The sequence below is a fragment of the Cokeromyces recurvatus genome (assembly GCF_025118155.1).
Source record: "Cokeromyces recurvatus strain NRRL 2243 chromosome Unknown BX663scaffold_12, whole genome shotgun sequence".
NCBI classification, from domain to species: Eukaryota; Fungi; Mucoromycota; class Mucoromycetes; order Mucorales; family Mucoraceae; genus Cokeromyces; species Cokeromyces recurvatus.
The window spans coordinates 186,945-202,064 of record NW_026251398.1 but is presented as its reverse complement, the minus strand read 5'-3'; the positions used below and the strand labels follow the sequence as shown (position 1 = coordinate 202,064).

The window sequence follows — 15,120 nt, the reverse complement described above, 5'->3', positions numbered from 1 at the left end:
TTAAATAAAAAGACCCCTTATACCCGAAAGAACAAAATTACTAAACCTAAAAAGCCATTAACAAAGTCTGAAAAACTGAAAAATGCTAGTTTGACTGAAGATCTAGATAACCTCTTGGACGATCTTCAACACCATTTAGCACCTAAAAAGAAACAAATAATCAAAGTGAAAAATGATCAAATGGAAGATGTAAGTTTATTATTATTATTATTGAATACTTGTATATACATTATTCATTATCTCTCTTTCTTTCTTTCTTTTATATATGCCAAAAGACAACTAAACTAGAAGAAGAACAACGTCTGTACGAAAAGACACAAAATGATATGGATGCTGCGCTTGGATTATTAACGAAACTATAAAGAGATACACAATTTAAACAATCAATGATAGATAGATTCTAATAATATACATTTCAAAATAAAAACATGTTTAATTTATAGCCTTTTAATACACTTGTTTTAAAGGACTACATATTTATGCTGTTCACTATATGTTATATCAACGAATATGTTTCTTTTCGCCATTATGATGAAGCATTAAAAAAAAATAGCGTACCATTTTTTTTTTAAAAAAAATGACTAGCAAAACTGATTCATAATATTGCCAACTATGAATAAATGTAGATGATATTTGAAGATCAGATAACAGGTGAATATGACGGGACATCATTGCTTACAATGCATATATAAAGTTTAAATACAGAACTAAGGGTTTCCGAAACTTCTAGAATTGATTATATATTACTGGTATCAAGTCATCGAATTATATATCAAAGATAAGAAGCCTTACAAGTTTTAATAAATGTAAAACTAAAAGATCAAAAATGACGATAAAGTAGAATGAACGAATATAACCAGAAGCAGTTACTAATAATCAAGCAACTATATGTATTTGTATTTTCTTTCACTTGAAGAGATTAATAATAATATATAAATAACTAAGCTAATCATGTTCATTTAGATATGTGTTTAATATTTGCTAGATAATGAAAGATACCTAATGGCTTACAAAATATGAAAGAAAAGATGCATAGTTTAAGTTTGTGTGAGAATGCTGAAAAGCCTATCTTTTTTTTTTATTTATTTTAATAATAAATAGCGAATTCCGAAACAGTAGCCAGCTTAGCATGTTTCGTTTACAACTCATATTAAGCATAAATTCTAGACATTCTAATTTGCAAAATTGTGGAATAACATCAAGTCACAATTCAGGTTAAAGGTAGTAAATATCATCTGTTTAAATACACAAGTTAAAATGCATCTTAGAACACCAGTGTGTAAATTTAAAAAAAAAAAAAAAAAAAAAAAAAAAAAAAAGAAAAGAGTGAATAGATTATACACTAATTATAAAAAGGACTATATGTTTTAAAATAAGATTAATGTGCTAATTCATTTTTAAAAACCTGTATTAAAAAAAAAAATTTGTAATAAGAAAAAAAAAAGGAAATCTTGCCCGAAACAAAATTTCTTGGTTTTTTCTTCTTTTTTCTTAGAAACATTTTCTGTGGACAATGGAAGGACCAGATTCGTCGTATTCTTGCTTTGAGATCCACATTTGTTGGAAAGTAGAAAGAGAAGCCAAGATGGAACCACCAATCCAGACAGAGTATTTTCTTTCTGGGGGAGCAACAATCTTGATCTTCATGGAAGAAGGAGCAAGAGCGGTGATTTCCTTTTGCATACGGTCAGCAATACCAGGATACATAGTAGTACCACCAGACTATAAATAAATAAAAAAATAGCGTGAGTTAATTATATTCTCTGCTACCATCTTTTTTCTTTATTTCCTGCGCCTTTCCAAATAAACTTTTTTTTTTTGCTTACCATAACAATGTTAGAATACAAGTCTTTACGGATATCAACATCACACTTCATGATGGAGTTGTAAGTAGTTTCATGAATACCAGCAGATTCAAGACCTAAGAGAGAAGGTTGGAATAAAGCTTCAGGTGCACGGAAACTATATTATATAAAGTAAGTTTAGCAAAAATAAAAATACACATATACACATATACACAACACAACACAACACAACACACACACACACACACACAATTGGGTTTTTTTTTAAAAAAAAATTAAAAAGGGTGTATATCAGTTTGAATTGCTTTACCGTTCATTGCCAACAGTAATAACTTGACCGTCAGGAAGTTCATATGATTTTTCAAGAGCAGAAGATTGAGCAGCAGTTTGCATTTCTTGTTCAAAATCAAGAGCAACATAACAAAGCTTTTCTTTAATATCACGAACGATTTCACGTTCAGCAGTTGTAGAGAAAGAGTGACCGCGTTCAGCAAGGATACGCATCAAATAGTCAGTCAAGTCACGACCGGCCATATCCAAACGCAAGATAGCGTGAGGCACAGCATAACCTTCATAAATGGGGACAGTGTGAGTAACACCATCACCGGAGTCAAGAACGATACCCGTTGTACGACCAGAGGCATATAAAGAAAGAACAGCTTGAATAGCAACATAGAAAGCAGGGGCATTGAAGGTTTCAAACATAATTTGAGTCATCTTTTCACGGTTAGATTTAGGGTTAAGAGGAGCTTCAGTTAACAAAACAGGGTGTTCCTCGGGAGCAACACGAAGTTCGTTATAGAAGGTGTGGTGCCAGATCTTTTCCATATCATCCCAGTTAGTAACAATACCGTGTTCAATAGGATAACGGAGAGTCAAGATACCTCTCTTGGATTGGGCTTCATCACCAACGTATGAGTCCTTTTGACCCATACCAACCATTACACCTTGGTGACGAGGGCGACCCACAATAGAAGGGAAGACCTTTTTTTTAAAAAAAGGAAAAAGAAAAAAAATATATAAAAATAAAAAAATAAGTTTAGTAAAATGATGACAAGATGGGAAAAGAGCTACTTACAGCACGAGGTGCGTCATCACCAGCGAAACCGGCCTTACACATACCGGAACCATTATCAATAACAAGCTAAAACACGTAAAATAATATTAATCAACGTGTTTTAAATAAAAACAAAGTCTATTTATTAAAACTTACAGCAGCAACTTCGTCCTCCATTTTAATTAGATGTTTATTTTATTATAAAGAAAGAAAAAAGAAAAAAATGAAAAAAAGGGAATATATTTTTTTAAATGTAAGCGTAACCAAATTCAAAAAAATAAAAAATAAAAAAAAAAATTAATGACGCAGGCACACTTTAATAAATTTAATTGGTAGTTCTTTGAATTAATATATGTATAAATTGAACTCAGCCATTTCTACTATTTTTACTTTATGTGATTATCAACTATTTTATGTGTATATTTATATCACAACTCTGCTTTTTTGTGTTTATTTTTAAACAAGACATTAAAGAAAACAATGAAATGAATTTATATTCATATTTATGTGTATATATTTGTATATAAATGGATAACATAATAAAGATGTAATAAAATCATGTACATATTGACCCCTCCCCCTTTATAGCAGCAGTGAAAAAAAAAAGAATATGTCAAGCATACAAACATGTATTTTTAGCTACGCAAGAAATTTACATTCTATTACACAAAAGAAATCAAAATTATATTATTCGCGTGTTTATTTACCGTACCAATTATGTATATCTTCTACCACCTTTTGCTTACTATCATTATCTTTTTTTTTTTAACATATTATATGGGTTTATCAAATTAAATGTCAGATATTTCGAAAATAATTACACACATAATACAGCAATAGAAGGAGTAAAAACAAAACAACGCGAATTCTTATTACTACATTTGCTGATGTAAAAAACAGCTGCATATGAGTGGTTGTCGGAGAATTAATTTTTTTTTTTTTCTCTTGTCCTTCCTTCCCCTAATTTTTTTTTTTTTTCATTGTTGTAAAAAAAATAAAAATAACCCCTTGATTTTTGTTGGAACTCTTTATATATAAAGACTTGTTTATATTTGCATTTATTTCTTTAATTTCTTTTTTAATAATAGTTGTATAAATCTATTTTGTTCTTCTAATAATTCTTCTAAATCAATGGTATCCTTCGTATGAACAATGTCGTTGTCTTTAATGTGAATATATTCACCTTCATATAAGTAATTATCCTGAATTACTTTATACAAAGATTTAGAGTTATTAAGAACCTTGTACAACTCATCCATAGTCAATCTTTCTTTATGATGCTTTGGTATGTAACTTGGATTAAATGCATTATTGGATAAAGCAGTAATTGGTAATGAAGCAGGAGTCACGATATGTTGATATTGATGAGAAGGTTGTTTATGAAGACAATGTGGTAAAGGTGGTAAATGTTGAGTTAAAACAGAGGCATGACGAACTTGAATCTTATTAATTAAAGGAAGGACCATTTCTATAGTGATAAAATGAAGGGGGGAAAAAAACTTCCTCTTTATGAAATATATTTAATCTGATAAAGAAAAAGAAAGGGAAATCGAAAAAAAAATTTTTTTTTTTTTTTTGATCAATTTATATGTAAAAAAGTATTTTATTGGTGATAAGATTTATAAATTACTTAATATTCTTTTGCGCCACTCGATTGCCACAATAGAACTAGCTTCAAAAATACAGTGCGTCCGCCGTCAATTGGACAATTTTTTGAAAAAGCTGGTCAAATTTTTGAATAAATTTGCCCACTTTTTTGAAACTCAATTGGTCATTTGTTTGAAATTCATTTGGTCATTTTATTTAAATTCAATAGATCATTTTTTTGATCATTTTATCTGAGGTATATTTTGTTACTTTTTTTTTATACCATTATTTCGAGATTATTTTTCAAATGAGCATGAATATTTTTTATGAAGATGGTGCTGGTAATCTCATTGATGAACAGGGCGAGCAAGCAAAAGCATATGTTGAAGAGAAGTCATTTCGTTTGAAAAGATTAACAGATCTACGAAAATACATTAAGAACAAGGATCTCCAATTTGAAACGATCAGTTCAGACGATACAGTCATGAAAGAGGCTAGTCCAAAGAAAGAAAGACCTCTTGAGTATAACATTTATACAATGGAAGACCGTAGACGTTACTTTTATTTTTTGAAAGAAAAACTCATGAGACCAAAAGATGCGACCATAGCCGCAAATGTAAATTATAACACAGCGCGCAAATGGAAAAAGGCTTACGAGGATGATCCGGAAAGGAAGATTCCTATCAAAAAGACGAATCTGAATCCCAACAGACCAGTCAGTCAACTGAACGAAGCTCATAAAGTTTATCTAACCAGTTTTTTTGATGATGACTCAACTGCAACAATCCAGGACGCAGTTGAAAGCTTGACAGCCAACTTTGCTGGCTTACAAATAAAAATAACAAGAGTAGCCGAGTTCATGAAGGAAGAATGTAATCTCAGCATCAAACTTATTAACCGACACCCTCTTGCCAGAAACGATGATAAAAATCTTAAAGCTCGTGCTGAGTGGGTTGAGAAATTGATCAGCAATGGCGTCAATTATCTCGACAATTGTATATTTGTTGATGAGTCCGGGTTTGACATTAATATGCGTCGTAGTCGTGGTTGGTCACAGCGCGGTACGAAAGCAACTACCACAACTCCCTCCACCAAGGCTACCTCACATACTGTTCTTGGTGCAATATCAGCTAATGGTGTCGTCAATGTGAGTATGCGAGAATCTGGAAATGTTAAGAGAAGGAAAGTTGTAGGGGCCAAAAAGAGAAAGGCTCCTAAAGATAAATTAACTATTCCCAGTGGCACTACTGGCGATCATTATCTTTTGTTTCTTAACGATACTATGGATATTATGGATGAGTTCCCAGAAATGAAAGGATTTTTTATTGTTATGGACAATGCACCAATTCATGTTCCTGCTATAATTGACCCTGTAATTGTAAGTCGGGGCTATAAGCCATTATACCTTCCTCCCTACTCGCCCGAACTCAACCCAATAGAACAATTTTGGGCCATTCTTAAGGGAAAAGTAAAGCGAAGTAAACTTAATGATGTTGAAACGCTTACTTCAAGAATTATTGAGGCTAGTGAAGAAGTACCTGTTGAGCATCTTCGAAATATTATTCAACATTCCATAAACCAATTTAGTAATTGCTTAAATAAGGTCCCTCTATAACTTTCCCTTAACATTATATAAAGTATAATAATTTTCAAAAAAAAAAAAAAAAAAAGATCAATTGAATTTAAATAAAATGACCAAATGAATTTCAAACAAATGACCAATTGAGTTTCAAAAAAGTGGGCAAATTTATTCAAAAATTTGACCAGCTTTTTCAAAAAATTGTCCAATTGACGGCGGACGCACTGTACACATATTTATATACATATTTATAAAAAAAAAAGCTCAGCAGTTTTCTGATTTGATTTGTTCTTCTTTTTTTTTTTACTATTATTGGTGGCGGTGGTAGTGGTGGTGGTGGTGGTTTAATTATGTACTGTTATATAATTGACAAACATTCCCTTAGTTGTTTAAAGAATGCATACATTAACTGCAATATTACGTATATACAAATAAATAAGATTATATTAAGTAAGATTTTAGGAAGGGGCTAACTTACTCTGAACTTGAAAATGCAACTACAATATGTATACCCCTTTCTTCTTTATATAATATACAAATATACTCTCAAAATACAAGTACTGTAAGTATATATGCGTCTTTTTTTTTCTACTCTTAAATTTGTATAAGTTTTAATATATATATCTTGGTATTAAATGATTAAAGACATCATTTAGTCGAAATTCAATAGTTAACATTTATCTTAGATAAAACCTTTTTTTTTTTCAATAATATAATTGTGATTTTTGAATTATTCTAAAAAGAAAAGAATGGTAAACTATAATATATTTATATATAAAGTTCAGGTTTCAGGTCATATGTAAGTGTGTGTGTGTGTGTTGAATAGAGGTTTGTGCTCGAGGATGTAACCTTTTTAAGAAGTTTTTTTTTTTCTTATGTATAACTTCTTCTATATAAAGAATTTACAGCTGCTAGTATTCTGTCATCCATTCATCTAGTGTATTTAAGAATTAAAGAAAAAAAAAATACAGATCCTTCTTTGTTGGGGAAAGAAGAAGATGAAGGTAATCGCGGGGCTTTTAAATCTAAAGCACCTTTCTCACTTCTTCATTGTGATATTTTCGAGACTATACTTCATTAAATTTTTAAAGTAGACTAATATGTTACCTTAAGACATTTTTTTTTCCATATAATATTATTTTTGCCTTTCATAGTTGAAATTATTATTATAAAGTTATCTGTATTTCTTTTTTCTTTTCTTTTTCGTATTCAAAGAAAATCTTCTATTTTATTTAGTCATTGTAAGGAAATGGGTTTCCTTTGAGTCTTGTCTTTAATCACTGATGGTAGAAATAATAATTAAAATGAATACGTTTATTGTTATAGATAATTTTATTACTGAAAAAAAAAAATAAGTATATCTTTAAACTATGTAAGTATTTACAAGTTGCAAAAAGATATATAATTTCTACATTCTTAATTCATACATAATATTTAATTCAAACTATTATTTTAAGACTTTCTATTCTTTCATTTTTTTTCCATACCCTCCATCTTTTCTTATAACAGTTTTAATATTTTGTGCTTCTTCCATCATAATATCATTAAACAATTTTTATAATACAAAGTCACCATAGTTGTGTTTATTGACTAACCCATGTGTCTTTTTTGAACCTTCTCTACATGATTAGATGCTCCTTCAAGTACTCATATTCTTAAACAAACGAAAAAAAAAAAAGAAAAGATATGTATTACAAGTGTAAATAGAACACCAGTTTATTCATTTTTTTCATTTTTACTTAATGATGATAAGAGGGTAATGATCCAATTAGTTAGTAGCTTCTTAATATCATAAAAAGGTTACTGTTTCCAGAAGCAGCCAATCGTGGAGGTTGATCATTATGTACTTCCTTTCACAATCTTATTTAATAAGAGACATGGAAATTCCAAATGAAAGATACTCTCAGGAGTTGAATTATTATCCTCAGAACCTCACTTGTATATCATTATATAAATTTGAGTATTTATCCTTTCCCTCCCCCTCCCTCCCCACTTTCATTTCTTTTTATTTAAACGGAGCTTTTCTCTCTACTGCTGCTGCTTACTCTGTTCCAGTAAAACGAGAATTTTAAAGACTATAATATAATATTTGATTTTGGTTAATTCCGCATTTTGAATACCTATTTTCACTTTATATTAATATATACATATATCTCAATAAACAACTATATCCATCTAGTAAACTGAACTCAGGTACCGATCATAATAATTACAGTCAAAGAAACTAGGTTGGGCCAATGAGAAAAAATTTGGTCGTTTCAAAATTGGATTGGGACACCAATGCAAAAATGGGACACCAATATGAAAGTGGGACACTGATACAAAAATGATCCCGGAACGAACAATCCTCATGGAGAATATCCCAGATTTGAATTACTTAGGACAATAAGGAACATTTCTGTGAGTTTGATGGAGTGATTGAACTATCGTTTTTGAAATAATAAAGCCAAGTAAAGTGATTAGGATACGTAGAATGTAGGGTTTTCATTGTTCGTAAGAAAGAAAGACCTAGAGCCACCAAGTCTTGGTTACAATCATTATTTATACTCTGTAATATTGGGCTCCGTATGTAGTGCAGGTACCAATGTTATGATAATAGTGGATCAGAAAACTGACAGTTTCATATGATTATATTCATACAAGTAACAAATAACGATAAATGTATGTAAAGGATATCATCTTGGATCAATAAAGTTCTTCGGTCAGTTTACATTGAATAAACACTCACACAAGCATCTAGATTAACCCACTGTTTTTGTTTTATATATATATATATCTTTTTTATCTACCGATACTATAGAATGAAAACTTAAATGACATCCCCTTTCTCCTATTTTAGTCATTTATGCTGATATCCATCAATTATTGGTCAAGAGTTGGCGACTCTGATCGTGAAACCAATTTTCCTTTATTATTTCGAATAAGATGTAAAAAATAATTTTTTTTTTTTTTTTTTTTTTTTTTTTTTTTTTTTTTTTTTTGTAATTTGCAGATTATCAATAAATGATCGCAATTTCGGTAAAATAAATCTAAAGTAAAATAAGAAAAGGGAGAAAAGGGAAGGGAGGGACAATCAGAGCCGCCTTCTATTCCCAACAATGAAAGTGAATGTTTCATTTCACTCACACATTTAGATTTGACGTATAGCTGTATATCATATATCTTACTATATACTTTTAGATCTTTCTGGGGGGCAAAGATTTTGGAGGTCCTAGGCCAAGAAAAAAAGAAAGGAAAAGAAAAAGGTATGCTGGATGTATATATAACTGAAATACACAAAGAATACTAATCGTAGCATCATGTTTTAGCCAAGGATGTTACTTCAAATATTCTTGCCGACTTTTTTTGAGAACGAAGAATATGAAGATTTCCAAGCTCCAACTGGCTTTCGTCCACCTCTCCCCACTATAACTAAGGAACAACGCGATATCAAAGAAGCGACAAGATTATCTTTACAAATGCGACGTATCGCTGAGTCCGGTGAATCTAGTTCTTCTGCCTCCATACGCCTATCCCCTCACATTACTCGCTCTACTGTTATTATTACTTTTGAAAAAAGATGATGATTTTCAAGAACCAATTGCTCCTCAACCTCGTACTGCTCGCACAGCACACTCAGCTACTGCTCCTGTACAGGCTTCTACTCAATCTTCAGGTATGTCAATGAAAATTGAATTACACTTTTGAAGTTTTTACTAAATGCTCTTGTAATATAATACAGGAATGATACAAGAGTTTGAGAAAGTTGTTAGTCTCACTCCAAGTGCACTTAGTGAATCCTCTAGTACTCCAGTGCATCTGTCTGAGAAAGTTAAAATGAAACAAGCGCGTTCCGAAGTCAAGAGGAAGGCTCGACAGGAATCTTCTACCACTGAATTTAGGGTTGCAACGGCAGAGACTGAAGCCATTGGTCCAAGAGCTAGAAGAACAAAGTTTGTCATCAAAACCAAATTGAAAGCTATGCTGAGGGCTGAAAACTTCAATCAAGTCCAAAGAACATTATTTGTAACGGAGGTCCATCGCGTTGTTCATCATCTCAGCGATGTTACTTTTGCAGCTTCATTATTTCTGAACTGGTTCTGTCTGAGACTTTTGAAGAACGGCGAGGCTATACCAATAATAAAAACGACATTGAATGCTAAATCATCAAGTATGCATTTAGCCTTCTTTTTATTTCTCTTTTGTTATATCTACTCCCAAAGCAAGGCAAGCAACTTGCTCTAGTGTTAAATTATAGCCTAGTAAGTTAGTGATAGTAATACGATCAAGAAGAATTTTATTTACAAGAATATGAAAAAAAAGTGACCAATGGACACATAATTTATAGAATTACTGAATTGCCCTAACTGGTTCAAAAATAACGATGAAAAGTAATGTAAACCCCTTTTAAGACAAAAGGTAAAAATAGTGAAAGATTATTAAAAAAAGAAATAAAGTGTTAAGAAGGGAATTTGGATAACCATTAATATATCAAGAGGAGTAATAGAGAAATGAATACAGACAAAAATAAATGTCAACTTTAATTAGCAAAAATTCAAAATGATTCAAATAGTAATTTTTATTGATTTAGGGAAAAAATCGTGTTATAAGCATTATACGGGCTCATTTACTTTAGTATTTTTTTTCTTCATTAAAATAAGTACGTCTTATTTTGCCTTTGACATTTGCCCAAAATTGTTCTATGGGAGAGAATGAGAAGAAAGATAAACACGTTTATAATCGTTGTGCTATAATCATTTTTCTCAACTTCTTTAAAGCTATGAATTGGTGTATTATCCATAACACGGTAAAATCCTTTTCATTTTAGACACTTTATCTATATAATCTAGCGTCTTTGAAACAAAGTTCAAGTAGTGACTTACGTTACTGTACGTTTAAAAACTTGGACTTTTGAAGAGGTCACCCTTCTTTTATGAGCCCCAACTATCTTTATTCTTTTTGGAACTTGAGGAATCTTCAGTTCAATATTTATATATATATATATATATATATATATATATATATATACAATACTTACTACGGAAGAAATTAATGTAAGAACAATATGGAATGATGCCGCTTTAGCAACTGAGAAAGTAATCACAAGCGGAGTATCATGAGCCTGACAGATAGTTTTCGGCTTCATGGAATAAAAATACAATTTTGAAGAAAAGTTCATATCTACGTTCATCTTTTATTTTATTTATATCCATTCAAATCTCGTTTGAAATCTAGTTTTATCCTCACAACAGGATGGAATATAGATACGCATTACATTTCTTGGATATAAATTCTTCGACAATAATAGATTTTAAGCTACATCCTTCAAAGGCTTCTATTAAAACATCAACTAGATATTTTGTTTTAGCGAAAAGGATATTAATCAAAATAGTTTATAATGTAAACTTTATTTATTTATTTATTTTTTCTCTATAGCTAGCTTTTGATATGATTGATTCTTTTCATATATGTACCATTGAGGATCCTCTTCTAATTTTTTGACCTAATTATCAATAATACCAGTCATTCTGCCAGCCTTTGAAGGTTGAAAAAAGCTTAAACTCTAGATAATTTTCTTTAAAAGCAACCAGCTATTAATAAATCTGTTATACATTTGTATATTTAGAAACTTGTTAGGTTAAAAAGGATACTATGTGTAAACTATCATTCAAAGATTTAAGCTATTTTTAACCCAAAACAATAAACAATGAACTGAGTGAAGTTTACTTTTTTTTTTTTCTCAAATATAAAATAATATAAATTGTTAAATGTACTTATTTTATAATACATGCCATACACTATGGTTCTTTATTAAGGAACCAAAAAAAAAAAAGAGAGGATAGAGAATAGAAGAAAGTACAATTAATGGTCATCATCAGCTTCACAGTGAGCAATATAAGCCTTTTCATCCATCAAATCATCAAGTTCGGATTCATTTGAAAGTTTAATTTTTGCCAACCAACCTTTTGAAACAAAAACAAAAAAAAAAAAAAAAAAAAAAAAAAAAAAAAAAAGAGGGGGAGAGAGGTTAGAATTCAAAGTAGTTTTTTGTAATAAAATTTATTTTCTTTACCATTTTCTTCTGGACTAGAATTAATTAAGGAAGGTTCATTAGATAATTCATCATTCACGTCAAGCACTTCACCAGAAACAGGCGAATAAATATCACTTGCTGCCTTTACAGATTCAATAGCACCTACTTGCTCTATAATAAAAAAAAAAAGTTCAACACTATGCGAACTTCTCCCCTACTCACCACCATATCATCTTATTTTACCTTGTTTTTCAACAGTTTGACCTACAGTAGGAGTTTCAACAAATACAACATCACCTAAAGCTTTTTGAGCATAATCAGTAATACCAAAGGTGCCGACACCATTATCAACAGAAATCCATTCATGGTCAAGGGTATATTTCTTTGCTATAATTATGTATAAAAACTATGCTCTCTATCATAATTTAAATAAAGACTTACTGGCAAAACCCCGGAAGACAGTCATGGTAGCGGACTTACGAACTATAGTAGGCATATATGAACGAGCAATGCCACGAGTAGTAGTTAAAAGTCTAAGGGCCATCTTGACAAATGTTGAAATGTGTGAATGTTAATGGGATAAAATAAATAAAAACAATAAAGTTACAAAGGAAAAAAAAATAATGAAAAATAAGAAAAACAAGATTTTATATAAAAAAAAATCTTTTTTTTTTTTTCATTCCACCGAGTCAAGAAAATGATTTTATTTCTTTTCCATGAACACGACAAATACGCTCAAAAATTTTATACTTTCATTGAATAAACCCCGATAAGTACACAAGATGGTTAAAGAGTACAAATCGTTAATGGGGGTAAAATAGTGTTATGAATTTATCATATTTTAAAGGTCTTTTCTTTTTTTTTTTCTTTTTTTTTTTTTTTTTTTTTTTTAATCAAGCTAAATCGTCTTGGGTTCTCTTAACCTACTAGGTTTCGCACGCAATTTATTCGAAACCCGTAAAAAAAAAAAAAAAAAAAAGAAAAGAAACAAAAGAGTTTAAATTGGGCCAAATAAAATAACATCTTTCCTTCCTTTATTTCCATTATTTCAACTAGATATTAAAAAGAAAAGAAAAAGAAAGACTTAGTAATATGCTAAATTAAAAACTATTGTATTTCCCTAATTAAATAATGATCAGTCTATTATTGTGAAGGGAAAATAAAAATATGACCTAGCAGAAGTATTTATTTATTATAAATTACTTGTATATAAAGCATATATGTACATTCATTTTAATAAATTGAAATACATATACTTATATTTATTATAATAGGGTAAGAGCATAAATAGGAAGAAAAAAAAATTGTAAGAAAGGAGGGTATGGGAGAAGTAAAATGACCATTTCTTTTTTTTTTTTTTTTTTTTTTTTTTTTTTGTCTTTAATCATATTTAGGACGAATAGGATGGAGTAAATTACGAATACCAGTTGGACCAGTCCAAGTTCCCTTTAACAAACCATTCCAATAAAGGGCAGGAATTACTTCTTTATTCAAGAATTGAGCAGCTTTACTAATCTTGCGTTGATCGACTGGAAAAGTTTCCAATGGCTTACCAGTATAACCAGAGAATTCTGCTAGAATAAGCTGATTACGGCCCACAATCAAGGGACAACTCGTATATCCATCATAACTTGCTTCTTCCTCAACCTTCTTACCTTGAAGATCAGCAATTAAATTCTTTTTTAATACACCAGATTCACATGTAATGGCTGCAGCAGTCTTAGAAGTAGGAAGAGAAGAACAATCACCTAAAGCAAATACATTCTTATATTTGTTATGGCGAAGTGTATCTTTGTTTACATCGACCCAACCTACTGCATCAGCCAATTTAGATTCTTTGATAAACTTAGGTGGTCCCTGAGGAGGTGCGACATGAATAAAATCATATTCAAATGTCTTTACTTCTTGATTCGCATTGTTTCTAAACACAGCTTGATGATTATCACCATCAATTTCAATCAATTCATGCTGAAAATTAACGTTGATATTACGTTCATCAGCTAATTTTTGAAGGATACGTCCATAATGATCAACACCAAAAATTTTTGCTCCCGATGTATTATAGATGACATTCGTTTTATCACGGACGTTATTAAGACGAAAGATTTCTTCAGCCAAAAAAGTGATTTTAGTAGGGGCTCCAGGACATTTAATAGGACTATTAGGGAAAGTGAATAGAGCATTTCCACCTTTAAAGTTTTGAAGAAACTCATAGGTCTTTTGCACACTTTTAGGATCATAATTTGAAGTTACACCGTCTTTACCTAACGCAGCTCTTAAACCTTTTACATTGTCCCAATTGATTTGTATACCTGCTGCTACTACTAAATAATCATATCCTACAATTTGTCCATTTGATAACTTCACAATGTTATTATCAGGGTCGAATTCTGTAACTTTATCTTGAATCCATTCTGCTTCACTTGGCATCACTTCAGCCATAGGTTTAACAGATTCATTGAAGTTTTTTAATCCACTACCAACATATGTCCATAAGGGTTGATACTATAAAAAAAAAAAGAAAGAAAGCATATTAGTTTCTTATATTCCTACTATCTAATGGACAATTCTTTTCCCATTTTGTCCGTTCCCCTATCTCTCTTTATTATTATTATTTACATAGTGTTTGCCAGAAGGCTCAATAACGGCTACTTGATTTTCCCCCAATAACTTTGAAACTGTGGATGAAACTATATGTAATTGAATGAGAAAAGAACAATAAAAATAAAACATACCAAGTATATATATGTATATATTTATATTTTACCTGAAAGGCCACCAGGCCCACCACCAACTACAACAACCTTAAACTTTTGATCAATATGAGGCTGTTTAGCAGCAACTGTTACAAAGGAACGTTTAAAGGTTGAAAGGCGGGCACGTATAGAGAGCATAGTTTTATAATAAAAATAATTAAAAAAAGAAAAAGAAATAGATTGTAATGTTTATTTATTTATTTATTTATTTATTTATTTATTTATTTATTTATTTTTATTCATTTATTTTTTTTAGTATCTTTCAGGTATCCTGAAATTCTATTGCTTGTATTTTGAATTCAGATAAATTACACCATTTGTGA

The 15,120-nt window shown here is 30.4% G+C and overlaps 4 protein-coding genes across 4 annotated transcripts; 1 reads left to right on the top strand and 3 right to left on the bottom strand.

The window, feature by feature from the left end:
- Positions 1-1,331: 1,331 nt before the first annotated feature.
- Positions 1,332-3,233, bottom strand: BX663DRAFT_508791 (actin). The gene is made up of 6 exons (XM_051527534.1): positions 3,199-3,233; positions 3,019-3,115; positions 2,884-2,949; positions 2,116-2,789; positions 1,827-1,962; positions 1,332-1,722 (listed from the first exon to the last, which is right to left on the bottom strand). Exons 2-6 carry the CDS (start codon positions 3,037-3,039, stop codon positions 1,492-1,494), a joined length of 1,128 nt encoding a protein of 375 aa, XP_051382879.1. The 5' UTR covers positions 3,040-3,115; positions 3,199-3,233; the 3' UTR covers positions 1,332-1,491.
- A 6,109-nt stretch (positions 3,234-9,342) lies between these two features.
- Positions 9,343-10,402, top strand: BX663DRAFT_486188 (uncharacterized protein; the record flags this gene model as incomplete). The annotated part of the gene is made up of 4 exons (XM_051524664.1): positions 9,343-9,508; positions 9,588-9,683; positions 9,750-10,178; positions 10,356-10,402. 4 exons carry the CDS (start codon positions 9,343-9,345, stop codon positions 10,400-10,402), a joined length of 738 nt encoding a protein of 245 aa, XP_051382878.1.
- Positions 10,403-11,778: 1,376 nt separating this feature from the next.
- Positions 11,779-12,702, bottom strand: BX663DRAFT_508775 (glycine cleavage H-protein-domain-containing protein). Its single transcript, XM_051527533.1, has 4 exons — positions 12,483-12,702; positions 12,285-12,428; positions 12,081-12,212; positions 11,779-11,970 (listed from the first exon to the last, which is right to left on the bottom strand). The coding sequence occupies exons 1-4, from the start codon at positions 12,583-12,585 to the stop codon at positions 11,870-11,872; spliced, it is 480 nt and encodes a 159-aa protein (XP_051382877.1). The 5' UTR covers positions 12,586-12,702; the 3' UTR covers positions 11,779-11,869.
- A 692-nt stretch (positions 12,703-13,394) lies between these two features.
- On the bottom strand, positions 13,395-15,005 carry BX663DRAFT_508771 (uncharacterized protein). Its single transcript, XM_051527532.1, has 3 exons — positions 14,809-15,005; positions 14,661-14,731; positions 13,395-14,546 (listed from the first exon to the last, which is right to left on the bottom strand). Exons 1-3 carry the CDS (start codon positions 14,933-14,935, stop codon positions 13,422-13,424), a joined length of 1,323 nt encoding a protein of 440 aa, XP_051382876.1. The 5' UTR covers positions 14,936-15,005; the 3' UTR covers positions 13,395-13,421.
- Positions 15,006-15,120: the final 115 nt, after the last annotated feature.

What these genes read in the sequence shown, in the direction of transcription:
- BX663DRAFT_508791 (XM_051527534.1), bottom strand. Translation starts at nt 3,039, where the DNA reads ATGGAGGACGAAGTTGCTGCT. An exon ending in GTGATGACGCACCTCGTGCT is followed by an intron (nt 2,790 to 2,883) that starts GTAAGTAGCTCT and finishes TTTAAAAAAAAG; the next exon opens with GTCTTCCCTTCTATTGTGGG. An exon ending in TGTATTCTAACATTGTTATG is followed by an intron (nt 1,723 to 1,826) that starts GTAAGCAAAAAA and finishes ATTTATTTATAG; the next exon opens with TCTGGTGGTACTACTATGTA.
- BX663DRAFT_508775 (XM_051527533.1), bottom strand. Translation starts at nt 12,585, where the DNA reads ATGGCCCTTAGACTTTTAACTACTACTCGTGGCATTGCTCGTTCATAT. An exon ending in TGTCTTCCGGGGTTTTGCCA is followed by an intron (nt 12,429 to 12,482) that starts GTAAGTCTTTAT and finishes ACATAATTATAG; the next exon opens with CAAAGAAATATACCCTTGAC. An exon ending in TTCTAGTCCAGAAGAAAATG is followed by an intron (nt 11,971 to 12,080) that starts GTAAAGAAAATA and finishes TTGTTTCAAAAG; the next exon opens with GTTGGTTGGCAAAAATTAAA.
- BX663DRAFT_508771 (XM_051527532.1), bottom strand. Translation starts at nt 14,935, where the DNA reads ATGCTCTCTATACGTGCCCGCCTTTCAACCTTTAAACGTTCCTTTGTA. An exon ending in TGGGCCTGGTGGCCTTTCAG is followed by an intron (nt 14,732 to 14,808) that starts GTAAAATATAAA and finishes AATTACATATAG; the next exon opens with TTTCATCCACAGTTTCAAAG. An exon ending in AGCCTTCTGGCAAACACTAT is followed by an intron (nt 14,547 to 14,660) that starts GTAAATAATAAT and finishes TTTTTTTTATAG; the next exon opens with TATCAACCCTTATGGACATA.